The sequence below is a fragment of the Dromaius novaehollandiae genome, chromosome 4 (assembly GCF_036370855.1).
Source record: "Dromaius novaehollandiae isolate bDroNov1 chromosome 4, bDroNov1.hap1, whole genome shotgun sequence".
Classification (NCBI taxonomy): domain Eukaryota; kingdom Metazoa; phylum Chordata; class Aves; order Casuariiformes; family Dromaiidae; genus Dromaius; species Dromaius novaehollandiae.
This window is the reverse complement of record NC_088101.1, coordinates 2,571,353-2,592,077: the sequence shown is the minus strand read 5'-3', so window position 1 is coordinate 2,592,077 and position 20,725 is coordinate 2,571,353. Positions and strand designations below refer to the sequence as shown.

The 20,725-nt window shown below is 43.8% G+C and overlaps 1 protein-coding gene across 5 annotated transcripts in view; it reads right to left on the bottom strand.

Moving 5' to 3' along the window:
- The window catches only part of ADGRL3 (adhesion G protein-coupled receptor L3), a 437,224-nt gene that overhangs the window by 154,775 nt on the left and 261,724 nt on the right, over positions 1-20,725 (bottom strand). For all 5 annotated transcript variants that reach the window (XM_064510233.1, XM_064510234.1, XM_064510238.1 and 2 more), the window contains one exon: positions 4,581-5,381. In XM_064510233.1, the coding sequence (XP_064366303.1) occupies positions 4,581-5,381 (801 nt within the window). The remainder of the gene's footprint in view (positions 1-4,580; positions 5,382-20,725) is intronic.

Genomic DNA, 20,725 nt, shown 5'->3' with positions numbered 1-20,725 from the left:
GGATTATGAAGTGCAAAAATCACAGGCCCCCTTTTGTTCTGGAGCTTGAAAGCAAAGTTTAGCTTAATGATTTGTCTCTAGCTGTCCTTTGTTTACTTCAAGCATGCTGGCTACTCACCAGTCCAGCTCCAAAACACTCCCACTGCTAAGCGAGCAGGATGGGGGTGCTTCCCAGCGTGTGGATACCGTCTGCAATTGTAGGGCATGCATCTTTTTTATGAGAAATTCCCATTTGCTTTGCAAGGGCGACAGCTGATCTCCAAAGAAGCGCAGCCAAACACTGGTTTAGCTCCCTGAAGGGTTGATCCACTGTACCATTTTCTCAGGGTGGCTTAAATAAGTGCAGCGATTCCCCTCTACCTCCATTTGGTAAGACTATCTTCCATTTCCCAGTCCTACTGGGAGAAGCACATTTTTATTTAGGAGGAAGGAGCAAGCACATATTTATTTGTTCTGGAGAGGCACTGAAGATACTCCTGCTGTGCTAACCAAACAGCATTAATATTCATGAAGAGCTGCACAAAGGGAGTGTTTTGAAGCTGAGGAGTCTAGCACTTTTTGAGGTTTCTCGTGAGAAGGTAGAGGAAAGAGTGCAAACTCCAGCTTTCCTGACAAAAGGCAGAAAATCACTATTTTCAGGAAAGCATCCCGCAGCACGATACTTTGTTAGCATTTTTAATCAAACATGGCTTTCTAAAGAGGGAAACAATTAAAAAGGATAAAAACAAAGAGATGTACCAGGCTTCCAAATGAGGAAGAAACATGATGCATGCACTTCTGGGTCACAGGATATCCCAGTAGGGAAAATCTCCTCCTGTCCTTCTAAGCTCCAGCTACTAGCTGGCCACCAAATGCAGCTTGGGATGCCAGCTTGGTCATAAAGATGAAGAGTCTCTGTGCTGCTTTGTTCACCTCCAAACTTAGACAGGTCTTTCTATCTGAATAGCACAGAAGGACTGAAACATTTATAGACTAATCGGGACACGCATATATGGGCGAAGAGCAGAGGATAAAAGCTGTGGCTTTAGTTCATGGTACTCCTTAGCAGAGCAGCTGCTGAACGCAAGGGCTGCTCCCTCTGCCAACCTCCAGCCACAACGTCCAACTGGGAGCTGTCACTGTAAGCGGTGACGAGGAACAAGAGTAGGAGAGCTAGGTAGGAAAGGAGGAGAGCTAGGAGGAAAGCAGCTGGAAAATAAAAACGCAGCAGAAGCTGCAACTAAGCACTCAGCAGACACCTAAAAACAGCCCCTTGTCCACCAGGAGAAGCTGCTCATCCAGAAAGGTTCAGCTGCCCTGAGTCTGACTTCAGAGATACTGAACGTGTCTTATCGCAACGGGATCTTGAGGCGATAGCAGCTCATATCCGGTGCACAAGTGGGATTAAAGAAAAAAACAGGCCTTTTGATGCCTTTCCCTGGCAAGGACAGAGCCCGTTGAAGGCGCACGGTGCAGCGAGCCCATCTTGGCTACCTATGAGCACATGACAGCTTTGAAACGTTCAAGACTCCCGGCCCGCTATCCACATTACTCAGCTGTCAATGGAAAGGCCTCAGATTTATGATGTGAAAATTACATTTTAACGAGGTGTCATATGTGTTTAAAGTTCTTATTCATCACCGCGCTGCCACATCTTTTACCCACGACACAAATGCGCTTAATTAGCATATTATAAGGACAGAGGGTTCACCTTATCTGCATTGTAAAACTGCTTTAGGACAAAGAAAGAAAGAAAGAAAAAAACTGCTTTGCTGAATTAAATGGTTGCCATCACATGTCAAGAGAGCATCCCGCAGTATTTAACACGAGTTCAGAGGATAAAAGTTTGATGTGCACCCTCTAAGGTTTTTAAAATACCATAGATATGGACGGTAGCTTCATATTGCTTTTCATTGCACGACTGGCAGTTAATATGCAATATATGAAAGCCGCTTAAGGGCACAGAGGCTGTATGAGAAGTGCTATAACAGATCGTTGTCTTTCTTAGGTATAAGGGCATTTATCTGACTTCGTATGTCTATCAAACATCCAATATTGTAACACCTGGGCCTCCCAGACGTTATTTAAGTGGAAAGACCAAATAGTTTCCTCAAAAGTTGCAGGTCTGTATTTCCCAGCGGTCTCTAAAAAACACGTGCTTCCACTCTCAGGGGACACGGCAAGAGCCCCCACACTTAGAGCCACAAAACCCGGGGCAGCGGTAGGTTCAGAGAAGCAAAAACGGGGGAACGCTCATTTGTATGCAGTACTGTAACAGAAAAAGCAATCGGAGGGGTTTCGTTTTTTGGAGAGGAGGATTTGTTGGTGTTTTCTTGCATTTGTTTACCCAGACTGTATCACAAGAGTGTGATGATTAAAATGAGTAACTCTAGTGAATATTAAGATGGATTAGGTTGCGGAAAATTTTTCAGTCTGTTGATACAACCTTTGGGTTTCCTCTCTGCACGTGCCTAGCGGCACACAGGGAAAAAAAAAAAATTACAAAGAACCTGAACATTTCTCTTGGCCAGACTCCACCTCCTCATTCTGCCACTCACTGACTCCAAGCAGTACAAGCACATTTCTTCAGCAACTGCTTAGAAAAGCTCCGCAACAGCAGAGATCTCAAATACAAACCAAACCTACATGCACAAACATACCTTTAATTAAAACCTGCAGAAAATGTTGAATTGCTGTGAAGGGGGAGGGGGTACGATCCCTGCCTCCTCCCATTTTCCCTGGATGGTTTGGGAAAAGGCTGAAAACAATGTTCGAGACTATGTGAACCGGAGACCTAAGCACCTGGCTCTTATTTAACGTATCCTTGCAACGTACAATACATAGGGATTTCAAACATGTTTCAAATCCGTTACCGGCTCTTCAGGTTGTTAAATATATCACTTTTCTCATTACAATCAATTTTTGCCTTTAAGAGCTCTGGTTTTAAAACTTCACCCGCAATTCTTTTTTAACAACCAATTTGTTCTACCCATCAATTTTACAGTCTTTCTTTTATTTTTCTAATTAAGCAGATAGTGTTTACATATTTTGCTGCTTCAAACCATAACCCTACGGAAAATGGCTGTAAAAAAACATGCTGCTGTGAAAAAGGGGAAGCAGAGAGTCTGCTGGAATATCTGGAAATGATTCATCAGAAAGGAGAGAAACCCTCGGAAATAGGAGGGATGCCATTGATTTGCACTCCTCGGGGATAACCGGTAACTCATAAATTGCTCTGCTTCGCTCCACCACTCGGAAAGCACAGGCTCATCATTAAGCCGCGAGAGCAAAAAGCATTACTTCATTTTTTGCTCGTTGGAGAGCTTGCAGAGGGCAACGCGATTGAAAGTGGCCCCGGCTCCTCTCTTAACACTTGCAGCGTTTTGGTCATTCGCCTCCTGATGATTTCTTTCTCCTCTTCCTTACATTTTGGTATAAAAATTGGAAATTCACTGCCCTTTTATGCCTTCTGTTCCTCCTCTCCCCAGATTTCACCTTTGCAACCTGAAGACCTGAAACCATCCATCTGCTTCTTCACCTTATTAACAAAAAAAGAGACCATTTGGGGAATAACCATTTCACTAATCAAACAGTTTACTGTCCAAGTTGTATTAATTCTGCTTTTCCCATTACTTTTTCAGCATTCCTGGAATACTCAGGCCAGCACATGAAATACCCGATAACTACTACTCCTGTAAGTTTGTGTATAGCAGTATTTGTTTGAAAATGTTAAAGGAAACAGAGCTTGGAAATTCATGCACCATCCAGTGAGTTTGACCACATCTAGGCTAAGTGAGGCTACTAATAAAGCAGTAACTGTGAGCATAATACTTGCAAAAGGATGAAGAAGTTCATCTTCTTTAAGCGAGCAACTCAACAAAAATAATTATCAGTGTAATTTCTGATAGAAACCCATGGAAAGCTGGAAAACCTCCAAGGGCTGGACGTTCCTCTCTCAGAGAAAGTGTTGTAAGATTTACACTTCATGATCTCAGTGAAATGCTTTTTAAAAAAGAGCAACTTTAAAGAAAAAAGTCAGACAAACAATTTGGAGGTGTGTGGTTTTTTTTTTTTTTTTTTTTTTTTTTTACCAATTCCCCTCCTGACTTCTAACCATACACTTGTGTGTGCACACCCACGTGCAGAACTGGTGGCACCTTCGGTAAAAGGCCAAAACTCCACCGATTTAATGGCACTGACCGATTTAAACCAGCTGGCAATTTGCCCCATGCTGCTGGCAGCAACAGCATCTTCTGCACTTTGCTGCCCAGAAATTCCCACAGAAGCACGGGACAAAATGCAGTGAAGAAGAAAACTGTGTTGCTGTCTCTGCGGCTTGAACAAAAAAGTGGGCGTTTGGAGCTTGGCTCAGGTTAGTTACGGGAAATACGTTCCTTTTTCTATTTCATTTTGTACTAAGACACAGAAAAAACATTTTGCACGTCTTAAACTCTGAACATCTACTGTAAATGGGGCTTCATTTACAAACATGGGCGGATCAATAACATGAAAGCATACTTCAATTTTACACCTTGTTTGGAAAAAAAAGAAAAAACAACTCAAACAGCATTTGTTTTCCCCCTCAGTACTCAAACCCTTACCTGCTCTGCTGTCCAGCGGTCCAAAATCCAAGGAATACTTCACCACGTGGTAGTTGTTCCACACGTACAGGAGGTTGTCCCGGGGATTATAATCCACAGCAGCAATGTACTGATAGGAGTTGGGGAAGGGCACATCCACCATGCTATCCTTACTTTGGTCAGTGTTATATATATAGTCTATTTTATTCCCTGTGGCTTCGTTGTCGTCGTCCTCGTACACCGACTTCACCACGTACAAGATCCCACAGATCATGAAGGCATTAGAGGCCGACCTCTTGTCATAGGCGGTATCCCACGTCCCTTCAATCCGCAGTGTGTAAGGGTTCAACTGGCTAATGACTATCTTGCCGTTGTTTTGCTCGGTTGCATAGATTACCCACAGCCCGTTCTCATCCACGGCCAGGTCGATATCCGACTTGCCGCCCCAGCGGTAGGGAGAGGTGTCGTGGTAATTGGCGTTGGCGATGATGGCCTCCCCACTTTTGATCCTGGTCCGCAAGTCAAACTTGACTATGTTCCTGGTGCGCTCCTTGTTGAAGAACAAGGCCCCGTCGTACACCACGAAGCCCGTGCCATCCACCCGGTGTGGCAGCTTGTAGGTGGTGGTGGGCCTCCCGGCGATGAAGTCGTCCTTGGAGGAGTACTCTGTCAGTGTGTCCGTGCGGTACGGCGTCCAGGGCATGTAGTAGATCTTGTCCGACGCCTGCAGAGGGTCCTTGCACCAGGCCCCGGACTGGTGGTCCGACTCAAACAAATGTTCGCTCTGGTATACTCCTTTTAGCAGGCCGGGACAAAGAAAAACTGCCGGGGGGGGGGGAAAGAAAAAGAGTTTAAAACAAAAACCAATGTTAATGACAGCTCTGGGGGAGGTGGTGGTGGCACAAACTTCTAAATTATCCTAGGTCTGCAGCGGAGAGCAGTCAAGATCTGAAGCAGCCCCCGAGCGATGCCTGGCAACTGCCTGCCCACTGGCCGCGCAGCTAGAACAAGGCTTGCTCCACCAGACTAATATATTTTTTTTCTGCTTTTTCTATTGACTTCAGTTCATTCCTTTATTGCTTCCCCCATCTCTTTGTACTTACTTGGCCCGCTCGCCTTTGTAACCTCTGAAATGACTATGCACCCCCATGGGCTTTCTGGGCTTGGGTTGCCAGAGGGTATTTCCACAGCATACCCAGAGCTACGGGACAGAGGGGGAAACTCCCAGGGCAGTGCTCCACATATCTATTTTGAACCGCCCCCTGAAGAGTGGCCTAGAAATGGAAATAAGAGAACAAAACTCCCATCCTTGCAGCCCAAGCGATATTAAATATTTAAAGGGTACCGAGAGCAAAGCAGAGGTGAATCCCTCAGCACCTCAGAAGAGTATTTAAAGCAAATGGGAAAGGGGGAAGAAAACCCAACTACAGACCAGTGGTTTAACTACAAAAAAAGGCTTCTGAAGCTGCTACAGGACACACACAACATGCAGTCCACATGATTAAAAATGAATGATGTATGAACGCTGAAAGGAAAAGAAAAGGAAGGAAGGAAGGAAGAAAGGAGAGAAGGAAGGAAAAGAATCAAGTCCGCTCGGAGAGGAACCCAAGGTCTAGATTTTAATCAGTTAAAAAAATGTCCTGTTAAATATAGTAGTAATTCAAACTTAAAAAAACAAAAAACACAAAAAAACCAGAAAAACACATGTACCTTCTACTGTTACATGAGAGGAGCACAGAGGAGTGGTTTGACTAACTGGGGTGGCTTTGCTGCTCAGACTTCGGAGTGGGGCCGGCTCGAGCGCCGGGGCATGCCCAGGTTCGGGGGAGAGGGTTCGGCAACTGCCGGTGCCGCGGGACCCTACGCTAGCGCTGCGCCGGCTCCGCTGGACGAGGAAGTAGCCCACTACGCGCTCCCAGCGGCACGCAGGATGCCCAAATGCGCCCTCCTGGCTCCCGGTGCAACCAATTCTTGTTGAAAATCCAGCAATTGAGATAATAGAGGAAGATCAGATTTAGCAGCTGGTTTAAGAGCATGTTGCTCTACTGGAGTCTAAGCAGCAGCTAGTCTACCACCCGCAGCAGCTAATAAAGCAGTGCTGTTTCTAAGAGGCTTTTACAGCATAGATATACATATGCATATATATATATATATGTATACACACACACGTATGCATGCTTTTCCAAATTCTTTTGGGGCTGGAGAGGAGGGAATGGTCTAAACCTCTAAAGAGCAATTTAATGAAAGAGAGTGGCACTGGCAACACTTTTCAGCAAAAATGAGTTATCTAGTGAAGTTGAGCAGCAGAGATACTGAATAAACTTTAACAAAAAAAAAAGTAGTGAGAATTAATGACAAAGTATTTCAATTAAAACGTTAAACTGTTAAATAACTTAGCCTATACATAAGTTATATATATATATAATTTGAAAGGTATTTAATTACCTTTTTGTTCCACTTCTATTGTAGAGAGAGAAGTAAAGAGAGAAAGGAGAAAAGAGAATAGATTAATGGTACTGTATTGGCCAGCTACTTTTCTTTACCTCTTTCATATGAAAAGGAAGTTTTATTAACTTACTTTACTTACTGCTATAGTATGTGAACAGTTTATATATATATAAAGTCCTTCCTCTCATATACACTGGAAAATATGCAACAAGCTGAACAAAATACAGAGATATTTTAATTTTACAAAGATCTGTAAGAGGAAAAAAATCCCAACACTTGGGACATCCAGAGCCCCCTGAAATTTCTGAGACACTTCATCACCAGCCGCCTTTGGATCAGGTTCGTAGAGCAAAATGAAATCCTCGTACACTGAAATAGGGCTGATCCAGATTTATGTGTGGAATCAACCCTTCCAGGGAGAAGCTTTATAAAATAGGCATCTTTATATTTTTAGCCCAAATCCTGCAGAAAGCTGGGGCGATGCCTGCTTTATGTGGGAAAATACTCCCCTAGGACGCTAAGAGGGAACTTAGGAGAGTCAAATCAAGGGCACAGAGATATGTTTGCACGGTCCTGCCCTGCGTCTCGGAGAGCAACCTGCCTTAGTGGGACCTGAAAAAAATTGTTTTATATATCAAAATGCTCCAATGACTTGTAGCGTTAACGAGTCAAAAGTATCTATGGCTGTATCATTGTGCTGCTGAAGCGGCTGTGTCTCTTTGGACAGAGCTCCTGGCAGGTCGGCCGGGTCTGTGGGGCCTCCTCCGCTGATGGTGCAGAAGACAGGCCCCATAAACCACCATGGAGGGAGACGCGCGGCTTCGCCAGCAAAACCGTATCGTTTTGATGGCTGAGAGATGCCAGTCACAGAGGCGAGATGGCAATGTGAAGGCACGCACGCGTGCTTCGCGTTTGCTCGCTCCAGACGGAGACTTTTGCAGACGCGTCCATCTGCAGTTCCCCATGTGGGGACAAGTGGGTCCAGAGCCAGCCACGTAACACCAGTTCCCAGAACGAGTGTTTCCCACATGAAATGGCCTTTTTACCTGGGTTTCAATTCGGACTCCTGCCAGACGTGCTGGCTGGAGAAACCTGCACAGCAATTGCTTGCCCTGTACCGGGTTGCAGCTGGCCACAGTTAAGTAAAGTATTAAAATAAAGGCATTAAATGTCCCTGGCAAAAGCAAGAAAGCAAAACAACAGATCCCAAAATGCATGGCTTCTTCTTTTGCCACATCCCGAGCTTCTCCTGTTTCTTTGGATGGAAGGAAACCGGAGGCTGCCGTGTTATCCGTTACATAGCCGAGCCACCAGGCAGATTCCCGGAGAAATGGTGCAAACAAATTAATTAAACGCTCTTAGTACCGCTGGGTTGAGTCTCTGCAAACACACTCTTAATTTCCGGCACAATTAACACTCGAGCAGCATTAACTGCTCATTTTCTTACCAGCGCGCTTAGTCGGGCTCGGCTATTTTGGGCACGAGCGCGGCAGCAGGGGCCGGGAGGGAGCCTAGTGCTGGCAGCGCTTCAAACCCAGCCCACGAGCTGAAAACTCATGGAAAAACAGGGATATCAAAAAGGCAACTGCAAAAGTAAATAAAAAGTTGTGTCCTCTACTGTACCAGCTCGTTTGTTCAGATCAGAGGCCTGTAACTATTAATATTTTCCCTTAGCTTGTAACATTATTAGTATTTCCAAGCAAATTCAAGGCTTCAGACATGATATTTCTCCTGTCTTGTGTGTATCTGTGTGTGCATATTGTACTCCTTTCCATAAGGCTGTGAACAAAATCTCGATTTACCACACAGCAGCAAAGCTTGCCTTTTGCAGCAAATGAAGTGCTAATTCTTTATTTAATAAAAGGGAAAGATCACCTCCCTTGCTCTGTTTCCAAATGACATTTTTCATATAATACCCCAGCATCAGCGAATGAAAGCGCTCTACAAGTAACTTGCGTTACAGGGGCTTCGTGCAGCACATTTCCAAATTTATCGCCTTCTAATTAATTTCAGAGTGAAGTGCAGAGATTGGAAATGCCAATAATCCATAAATGTTTTCCCAAACCACAACCTAAATTAGATCCTTAAATATGGTATCTATAGGATTTGCAGAAATCAAAGCTGGCTTTTTTCCACAAGTGGGTTTTTTTGGTTTTTTGTTTTTTTACATTTCTATTCCTCTGATAAATTTGTAAAATTTTTCAAACCATTAATTTGAGCTTCCTTAAAAAGTCAGTGCTTTCAGTCTGCTTTTTAATACATAATAACTAGATTTAATAGATGCTCACTAAAATAATGCTAAGGATTATTAATGTTGCCACTCAAGTCAGCCTAACTTAGAGTCGTCAGGACCCAGGAAACCACTAACATGCATTAACTCTCATCCACTGGAGGTTTCTGCGATATGAAAAAAGTTAAGGTTTCCTAAAAATTGTCTTCTGTATTTCAGATCCAACTTCAGACTCCTTCGGGAAGAAACTGTCTTGTTAGACGTTTGCATAATGAATGACAGGCACCAGCGGCCCTAGCCTTCATGTGGACCATCCTTACACCCAAAATGTTTTTGCATGGCACTATCCCCTTGAGGCTAAATTTCCAGGAGCTGAAATACAACTTCATTTCCTCACTTCAGGTACCAAAATGCACACAAAAATATGCCTTTAAATATTTTGGTAGGGGAAAAAAAGACTCCAAAACAACTCAGTTTTGCAGAAAGGTAATGACATTTCTGGATTCCAACTTCTAGGGTCAAAGAATAAAATCAGTGCTCTACACCTGGCCCTGCAAGAGCTGATGCCCTTTTGCCAAGCAGAGATCAGTGAGCTGGTTCTCAACAGTTTTGCAATATTCAGATTCCCTGAAATTTCTCTGAATCATTTCTATTCTTTCTTTTTCTCTCTCCGCTGGTTATCATTTTAGCTGACGGCCACAGCAACTGGCTTCCCTGAAGAGGCAGACCCTTCAACAACGCCAGCACATACTGAACATGATTGAGCCAAACTTCTAAACATACAATACCAGAAGTAAATAGTTTTTGCTCGAGTAAAGATAACTCACTTAAGCAATAATAAATCCTGAGTTATACTTCATTGAAGAAAAATAAATTTACATTATATGAATACGTTATATGCATAGTTAGGGCTGCACTATTATCTTGGCCAGCTCACAGCTACCAGTTTTGCAAGCTGGGAGGACCGCACTCTTCCTGTTTCTTATACCTCTTCCATGAGCATTGGCCACTGCTCATCATGAGAGGCAGAAAAAAGAGCTGGACAGACTTCTGGTCTGACCCTATGGCCAGTCTCATGTTTCTCTCTTGTCACCAGCTTGCACAAAAATAAACACAGGCAACATCTTCATTTACCAGAACTCTTCCAACCTGCAGTGCACCAGTATTAAAAGCAATTAAAAACAAGCAGCGGGATGAGTTAGTGCAAGAGGAAAAAAGCACCATCCGGTATGGAGCAAAATTTGATTACAGCTACGATTCAGTTGGCCGAACTTGGGTTGGCAGCTAGTCTCTTATTGTTTCTAGTGTGACAGCAGATGAGTGAGCTGCTGTTAGATTACGGCAGAATCAGCCACCTGGACGTCGTTCTCCCAGAATGAAAAGAAAAGAAAAAAAAAAGAAAGAAAGAAAAAAGGGAAAGCCCAGATGCAGAAAGGAACATAGGCACCGCCAGGCTGACCCTAGGCAATGCTTTCCATGCAGTGGGCTCCCACTGTGCATGTGCCACGATCCCTTTGCAACGCACCGGGAGAGCTAAGTCCTGTAGGCGGAGGTCCAAAACAGCCCTCGTGCATCGCACAGGGAGCCATCTAGTGCTAGATAAAGCCAAATCCAATCACTCCCGTCCTCGGTGGCTTCGCTGCTTCCTTCAGCACTCCAGAAGGCAGCTGCATTCTGCTCTGTAAGAGAGAAGAACTGCTCTACAAAAGGGGGGAGAGGCCTGACTGGGCATTACTTCCCAGTGCCAGGCTTAAGGAGTGATAAGTGAGCAAGGCTGTTTGGCTAATGGTGCTCCTCCGGAAAAGGTCTGGGCACAAAATGAGGTCCGGGATGGTGCTTACCTCCATCAAGACTCAAAGGCTTCTGCATTACGTAGAGGTAGCCCAAGAGGTCCTGGCTGCAGGGCTTGCTCCGCCACACGTGTCGAATGAGACTTTCCAAGACAAGGACCTATTTTCGCCCAGCTCCCTGTGCTGCCTACTCAGCCCAGGCTCACTCGGAAATAGGGCACAGACAGACAGACAGACCAACAAAATGGTTGGAAAAGCCCACAGCGAAACAGCTGTCTCAGAAATCACCTTGCCTAGTGAGTCTAGGTCGTCTTCTACTTGGTCATTTGGTCCCCCTGTAACCGGTCACGTTAACCAGACCCAGATAACTGCCCCACTTCTTCCTCCTCCTGGGATGTCAAAAGCACTGCAAGATCACTTGGCAACAACGCAAATGTAGCTAATTAGGCATAATTATTATCTGCATAGCTATTTATACCTTCCTTGCCAGATTAGTTGTAAACCCTCCTTGTTTGGCTTGAAAAGGAACAAAAGCCTGAAGTTCATTAAAGATTTGTCCTTGTCCAGGCACAAGATAAATGTGGGATGTCAAGACGATGACAGAGCCATCAAGGCAAACCATTAGGTGTCTCGCCTTAAGTGGGAAGGGAAAATGTCTTAGGTGGGGGGCTGCTGAATTAAAGCACTGTGTCTTTTGGTCAGATTTCTCTCCAAAGAGGAATAAACTGTTTGTCATACTGCCAGCTATGAGCCTAGCTATAAAATAATGGATTCCACAGGTCCAAATGAGGCTAATCATGATTGCCAAGGCATGTCTGTGCAGCAAGAAGCGAGTGAAATCTGATTCTCTTCAGAGAAAACATTTTTTGAAAAGCTCTTTGCTCGGCAATAAGCCCTGGCAGTTATCTCATGCCTTTGAGTATCGCCCATATTTCTTGTTCGATTGCGGAGCATATTGCTGACACTGGCTGCTATGGCTGAGTTTCCTTTAATAATGCTCGGTAGGTAAAACACCGCTGCTTTTTTACTCTCGAGAAAGCTGCAAGGAGGGGGGGGGTTTGCATGCATCCACTGCCTTTCTCAGCAGTACTTATCCTAAGCACTATTCTAAGATTGGGTGCTGCAATGAAACGGCCTATTCAAAAATCAGAAAAGACTCTCCACAAAAGCAGATGACAAACCAATGCATTCATTTTCCCCTCCCTGAATTGGGGAACGCCTACAAAGTAGCTAGAGAAGGGGGATTTTACTACAGTTGCTGTGGAGAGTAAGCGAGGAGCAGAGAGAGGAGTCATTAGACTTCTGAAGGAATTGATCCGTTGGAACTACGCTTAACAGCCTGCCCAGCAAATTTTAACAATGTGTGTAATTTTCTAAAAAAAAAAAACCAAAACAAAACCAAAAAACACAACACGGCTTTGGAGTCTGCGTTTTAGCTGCCCTTTTGCTCCGGCTTGCGGTCCTCTGAGTCAACCAAGCCTCGGCCGACATGCAGGTGTTTCAGCAGGGAGCACAACCTGCCCGACGGTAACGAGATGGCTCCAGCAGCGATTTTCTAGCCCTTGCTCCCGATGCACCGGGGAGATGGGAGGGGGCACCCGCATGCCTACATCCGCGAGAGCAGAGCGGCTTGCAACAAACACACATCGCGAATCCGAGCCCGAATAAAATGCACCTCTGAGCTGCAGGATTTAGCTCCCTGCTGCTCAAATCTGCGACTTAGAAGGATGACATTATATTTTATACTTCTTTTCTCATGAATCAGTACCGATATAAAGCAGGGACCTTGCTGCAATGAACTGTCACTTTAAAGGAATACATCAGAGACCTTTAACTTGTACTGGTATATTCAGTGAAGTAAAAATATTATTCTGCTTGGGAGAACCACAAATTATAGCAATAAAATATATGTGGTGAATACGCAGAAATTTGGTACTATTTGCAATGAACTGAATATTAGGCACCACTAAGACCTATCATTTTCACCATTAATGAAAAAAAAAGAAGACTATTTTATTTCTAATTTAAAGCATATGAATTTATAAAGGTTCAGAGAAGTCTTTTGTGTGCTTTTGCAACAGCTTAACTTCTAATATATTATGTATTCAGAAATCAGGATCCTTGAGCTCTTGCACAATATTTACTGGTGCAAATTATTGGACCGGTCAGTGTGTGGTGCCCTCTCTCTATTTCATAGCCAATGCAGTATTTTCACCATGGCATCAAGAGATTAAAACACTTCTTACCAGAGGGGAAAAAAATATATATATATATATGTGTGTGTGTGTGTGTGTGACAATGAAACACACTCATTTTGCTATGAGGTAATTCAATAAATCTGTCCACTTCACTGAGGCTCAGTTTTTATCTAAAACAGCACTTACTTACTTGTCTTGCTAACTTCAAACTGGAAAAAGAAATAAGGGCACAGCTCAGTTTTCAGCAATCTGAAAATAGAAAATAGGGCTAGGAGGAACCCTGTGACAGATGCCATGCCATGGGACAGATGCAGATGCCAAGACTACACCTGGTAGATACACGCTCCCTCTTGAAATCTCTCTTCTGCCTCACCTAGACGAGGCAATAACCCAAAAAGTGCTCGAGGCGAACGTGGACAGGGCCACGCTGACCCAGCGGCACTGAGGATCGGCACTTTCCTTTCCTTACAGCCCCTGTCGTCTGCCTCAGCGGGCAGCCTCCTCTACCAACTGAGATGGGAAGACCACGGCACAGAACATTTACAATTCGTAACGGTAGAACGAAACTTCTTTCTCGGTCTTGATATTGTACAAGGGTCAAAAGATGCTGCCTGGACCATGAGCACGCTATCCTGACCCAAGCCCAAGCACTGCTCATAGTGCCTCCTGGGAGAGCCTTTTGGAGATGCAGCTTCCCAGAAAACTATTAAATAACCATGGGGAGGGTTGGGAAGGCTTTTGAGAAGAGCTGGACCAGCAAAAAGCTCTCTCAGGTAACCTAGAGCTGATGAGAAGAAGCAATACCTAGCTAGAGCTAGAGGTGGAACAATTTAAGAAGCATCATCATAAACATTTTCAAGGAAAAACAACCTAGACATCACCCAACAACACATATCCGAACCAATGGTCATCACAGTCCATCACTACCCCAGCCTGCTTTTTCCACACCAACCTCTCTGAGAGGTAGCAGTTTCCAATAAGCAACAAAACAGCAAGACGACAGTAACCCATGGGGCTAAAAGTTGTATTTCTCCTGGATTATAAAATTCGGATCATGCTTAGGCACAAGCCAACAAAGGTTTAATTAACTGCTTGGCCAGAGAAAGCCTACAAAGCTACGTGTCTCCATCACAGCTCAATGGTGAGAGCAGTGCAATGAGTGGTTGTGGGTATCTTACCCTCCGACCAGAAGAAGGTTGGGTGCCACTCTGGAGCTCACATGGCTCAATATTTTACAAGTGCCAGATTTTATAAAATTTTAACATCTTTCAATGTGTCACCATGTTCTCATTGAGCTAATGCACAGAACAGAAAAAAAAAGAAAAAGAGGAAAAAAGTCCCTACCACTGCTCTACCTCTGTTGGATTGACTTCTAGTGAATTACCTGCTCTTTGGCTTTAAAATGTTAGCCTAAACTAGCAGAATACTATTGCATTTTTAAATCCTTTGTATAAGGACTCTGATTTTCAGAAAGCAGGTACTCAGCAGTCTCAGAAAAACAATGGCGCTTAGTTTGATTTGATATCAATGCTCAGAAATACTCCAATTTTGACGCTGTGCCCTGCATGCCACATATCGTTCGGCTATTTGCCCATTCCTAGATAAAACATACAAAACACCTGCCTGCTGCAGACCAGGCAACACCACCCAAAAAACATCAGGCAGCCCACATTGCAGTTCTTGGCTGTGTCCTTTCCCGCAGAGTGATATATCATTGAAATACATCTTAAGAAATCCCCTTTGAAACCAAACGCATGGGTTCAACGAGCAGGACACGTGCCCTCGTGGCACGAAGCTTTTTGCAGAAGAGCCTGAGCGAAGCCTTGCCTTCTTGGCTGTTTCTGCTCGCGGGGCCACCCATCCATCTCTCCCAGCCAGCACAGTCAAAGCTCTCGCTGCCGCAGCTGCGCGGCAAACGCGGCATTCCCTGTGACAGCTGCAAAATATAGGTAAAGACAGAGCTGATCAGTTTACAGGACCCCCTGCTGCTGAGCCAAGCCACTGAGCAGTTCATAACCCCAGCAGATGCCTCTAGTTTTGGGTCATGGGGAACCTCCTGGGCAAGGCTGCGGGGTCGCTCTTGTCATAGCAGACAGGGGAGAAATACAAGCCGCAGCCACTCTCCATGTCTTTTAGAAACAGTTTGTAAAATACACCTTTGCGTGATGGCTTCTGGATGGGACTAAAACTCCGCACTGAATGCAAAGAGGAGATATTGCACAGCTGCTCCTTCTAAAATGCCCTTGAGGAAGTAATGTACCCATTTTACAGGTAGGAAAGCAAACAGAGATTACTGCCCCGCATTGGGCACTGCAGCGGTCAGTGATCCCATACAGCTGGTCATTTGCCAGCTATTTAATGCCCTCTTCAGTAGGTTACAGCAATTCCTAGGTCACAAACTCTTGAGGAATCCTATTACTCCAGTCTTCAGGGAAAAACAGGGATTTTACAGTCTGCTTCAGCTCGTGCAACAGAGTCAGGGGGAAACCGGGCCAGGTGCTCGTGGCACAGCCTGTAGCGCATTAGGCAAAGCGAGGCTGTGCTTGACGTATGCACAGTCGTGCATGAAGGCAGACACAGGAGAAATATGTTTGCTGGAAAACCAAGATGACAGGTCCAGTCCATCAGAGCTCTTTAGAGATTGGGATGTTCCAGAAAACCCTCCTTTTGCTGAACATTTATCATGCCTTCCTGAAGGGTGAGTGGAGGCAGGGCAAAGCATGTCCACAGCACATTCAAATCTCCTCTTACTCCTTTCTCCTTTTTTGGGGGGTGGGAGAGAATTACAGATCAATTGATCTGCATAGGTACCTGCATAGATAGTAAAAAAAACCAAAAAACAAAACCCAAAAAACCTACCAGTAATTTACATCCAAAGCCACGTGCCATTTTGGATTGGAATTGCACCTCAATTTTTCTTGGAAAACTTACTTCGCCACTTACATTTCTGGTCATCTCTAACCGCATCACAACCCAATACATGGAGAAAATACTAGTCAAAATAAATAGGGCTTATTTTCCTGAAGGAGAGGGGTGAAACAATTGCTTCAAGACTCAGATGAAACCCAAAGATCCCTAAAATGGCGGGTTTTGCAGCAGAGACAGATGGCTTTTCCGTGGAGGTACCCTTTTTTGGTCCTCCTAATGCTATTTTCAATGCAAGCCTCATCAACATTGCAGAACTCTTTCTTCAAGCAAGTCTCCCCGTGGGTTCAGCTGGATCTCGCAGGCAGCAGGAGGAGAAATACCTGGGGGAAACATGATTCTGCCTTCTCCACCTTGCCAAAAGCCTCCTTTCTCCTCCTCTCGGGGCTGGGCCTGACTGGAAAGGAAAATCATAGCCGCCAGGTGAGGGCATAATGGGGATTGCTCTGGGGCCATCAGGATCCGTCCAAGTTGCATCCAGTCGCACAGCAGTTGCGACTGTGACCTTCTCTGGCAATTACAGCTCCGCTTTCCTGTTACACTGCTTTATCCAGCCATGATTTTGCAGCTCCATGAAGCACTCCTGATTAGATTTTCAACGCTGTTACACATGAGGTCTCTTGTACGGAGCAGCTTCCATACAGAGGACCTGAGAATCGCCAGTCAGCGTTTTTCAGTAGATGTGTCTTACAGCAAAATACAAAGAGGAGAATCGTATTTTATTAAAAGAAGTTAAAGCTTAATAAAGAATTAAAATTCTTTATGAAAATAATTTTTTTTCTTTTTTTCTTAAAAAGCAAGGTGTTTCTTTCATGTATGCACACATAAGCACCACAAGAAGATCCACTGCAAGGAAGTCAGGGCATGAGCAAGAGCAAAAGAGGGATGACAAAAACCCCAAGTATCCCCCCCAACACCCCACAACACTTCCAAGCAAGGTATAAAAAAAACAAACAAAAAAAATCAGGGCGCAATCAGTCCAACTGATCTCCATAATCATGGCTAGCCTTCCTTCCCCTACGACGCTACATGGCAAGCCAAGGCAGCGCTCCTTGCGCAATTCAGACAGCCCCCCTTTGCCGCCAGAAGCTAAGAAAACCGAAAAAAAAAAAATTATTGGCTCTGCAGTAGCAATGCAATTCATGCATTAAAGCAGCACCTTCATTTCAGAGGCGCAGGCATCAATGAGAGATGGAGGCACCAGCAGTTTTTTTCATGTCGACACTGGTGATTTCAATCTTTTGCAAAGAGAGAACCCAAACAGAAGGGGAACGATGGGACACAGAAAAACAGCAATCAGATCCCATTTGGCTAATCTGTTCCTGTGTCTTTTAGCTGATACAATTCCAGCACATTAAAAGCAATTTACAGTGAGAAGTTCAGAACTGCCCATGAGCTTATGCACTTATCATCTACGATGAGCAGACCTGCAATCAATAGGCTTTTTATTATTTTATTTGGTCAAATTGCTTAAAGACAATGAAATCCTCACATCAATACACTTGGTAAAATTGCACCCTAAGTAAAGAGAAACAGGATTTAAGTGTTGCTCCTTTAGCAGTGAAGCTGTCAAGGACAGCTCTTTTGGATAAAAAGAGAAAGGGTAACCAAAACCTCTAAATAATGATGATTTTGCACTAAATGAAGAAGATTATTTTATCCATTATTTCTCTTGCAAGGTTCACCTGCCAAGCTCGCTATTTTTCTCACTCATCCTTTTACAGTTACTCAGCCAGGAATAGCACAGGAGGCCCAAAATGTCCACTGCAAAACACCCTTAGCAGGATCACCATCAAGCAAAGCAGCATTAATCATCTCTTGCAGGCTAGACCTTACGGAGTCACAATCGCTTTAAAAAAAAGAAAAAAAAAAGAAAAAACCAAAACAAAAAACCCACTTAACAGCTTCTGCAAGCTTATTCCAAACAATTCTGAGCTTGCAGTTAAATTATGTGCTGTAGGTATACAAAATGAGATATTTATACTTTTTTAGCACTCCCGTGAGTTTCCAAAAATATGCAGAACCACAAAAGTAATTTTGGAGAAACCTGTGGACGAGATGGACTTGCAGTAGCAGATATCAGGTGTGATCCACAAACCATTGAAACCAAAATTTTAAGTTCACGTCAAGTAGATTTTGGGTCCTGCACACCATGAAGTCCAAACAACTATTCCATCATGGTCCTGGAAAACTAGGGAAGGTGTGTCTCTATGCAAGCATGAGAGATCAGTCTGTCTCCTCGAGAAACAAAAAGCAATTTTGTCTGCATTTAGGGTAGGAGGATGGCTTGAAGGCTCAAGCAGCAGCGACGAAAGCCTCTTCTCGGCTCCATCCCTATTTCCAGGCAGGCAAAAGCCTGCCCAAAAGGCCCACCAGGAGCACCCACCAGTCCAAATCTCAGGCCCACTTAGCACAGCCTTTTTGAACCAGAAAGACAAGTGCTACCATCATGAAATCAGCATTTTCTTCGCTTGCTGTCCAGACTGTCACCCTGCTTTGCCACACATTCTCGCAGAGCTGCCACATTTTGCTGCGGAAACGTCTTCACTGCGGTGCAGGAGGAAGAGCTGCATGGGGATGTTGCTAGATTTTAATTAACGTGTGAAAAAATTTAGGGCTTGTCAAGCAAACTGTGTTTCAGAGCAAGAGATATTTGCATATTTATTTATTTAAATGGCGCCAGCGAGCCAAGTCTACATATAATAAAATCAAAGAGAAAACATAACGTTCATTTTCTCTTAGGTACCTCCAATTCAACATTTTCTGTAGCACATCATTCTTTGCAGCGTTAATGCCTACGCTTTTATGGACCAAACGCAATCACTGCTATTGCAGTTAAAAGAAAACCTGCAGGCTGTGAATAGGATGCTCTAATTGACTGACTTTGTTTTATGAAAAATTCTGTCCCCAAATTCTTTATGCAGTAAATTGAGTTTTCAACCTGGTCTTTATCACATCGTGCAATTGTTTCCAGAAATGAATTCTTAAACCAGTGACACTGGGCAGACTCACTGGGGTAAAGAGCTCGCTTGGTGTTTTTAAAATTAATGCTTGCAGTAAAAGTGTCAGCCTGGAGAGGAAGTAACAATTTTGGCTTCTGCTGCTAATTTCATAGTTATCAAAATTATATTAGGACATTCGTTTATTGCCCATGTTAATTAGGAGACATACAGCTCTAGGTCAGAGCAATTATGTGCATTTAGAAGCAAGCCCGTCACCTTTGCATATGATTTTTCTTCGTAGGTTAGGAATAATTTCAAGCTGAACAAGTACCGTTAGTAATATATAAAAAAGCATATCTCTCCTTATTTTTAGAGCCATTACACATCCACAGTTCATTCTGGGAACTTTGGAACTTCGGAACGGAGGGCTGTATTTAGAACAGAGGTTGTTCTCGTTTTGAGGCCTTCTTACCAATCATTAATGACCACACAGCCGGCAACGAAATCAACCTCTCAATCGTCTTTTAAATGCGATAAACACAGAACTGGGGCATATTATTGCTCTGAATCATCGTTAGCCACTTTCACATCCTGTAATTTAATAGCTGTTTGTAGAAGAGCTGACACTACTGCTCTATTCTTGTTCAATATTGGAAAATTTAATTGGATACCTATCGGACTCCAGGCAAATGGCAATAGAAACCAGACAAACTTTAGCCTCTTGACCCTATCGATTGACCAAAGTAAAACACACTGGTGATGCCGCAAAAGCCACATGAGCACTAACTCAGGCCATTTCTGCGTTCCTGGGACCAAGCAGACACTTTGCTGGAGCCAATAAGTAAACCTTCTAAAAAAAAAAAAAAACCATATATATATATATACACACACACACATATATATTTATATATCTGAGGGGACTGATTAATAGCAAATCCAAAGCTCTGCAAACTGCCATCTTCCTAGTGCCTGGGCTTCCAAAAAGGGAGGGCGACCAAAAGGAAAACCATTTGGATTTAAGAGGCTGAAGCTTGCAAAGCCACAATCACCACCACGTGCATATATTTATGATGGAGCAAAAGAGAATTGGAGAAATGAAGCAGAAAAAAGAATAGAAGGGGGAAAGCAAAGGTGAATTTTCCATAAAACCTCTCAGAATTCACACACACAAAAAAGGGAAAAATTACCTCTCTGCAGATAGCTTGCATCTCCACACGGTTTAATGGTAGTCATATACCTAATTTCTGTGGACTCGGATATGAAGACAGCAAATCTTGGGTACCTGGCGCTCCTTTTTTCCCCGCAAAAAAAAAAAATACCGAATGTAGTAGTTGAGAAAAATCCTTGATTAACTTTAGCACTTTGTTTTGATTTATTTTCTTTGCCTGAAGAGAGGGCTGTGCAAACGCCGCACTGTTAAGGAGAAGAAGTTCAAACTTTATATATGGGCTTTTTGCCCAGTGTCTCTTGGCATGCTTCCTTGGGTTTTAGATTGCTTTGTATGGTGAAGCATTACCAGAATAAGATAACACTGTGTTATCTGGGCACTAAGGAAGTGCTTTGCTCTAAAGAAATTGAGCCAGAACCTGTTTTCTAGGAGAACAGTGTCTAGGAGAACAGTGAGTGCATTTGA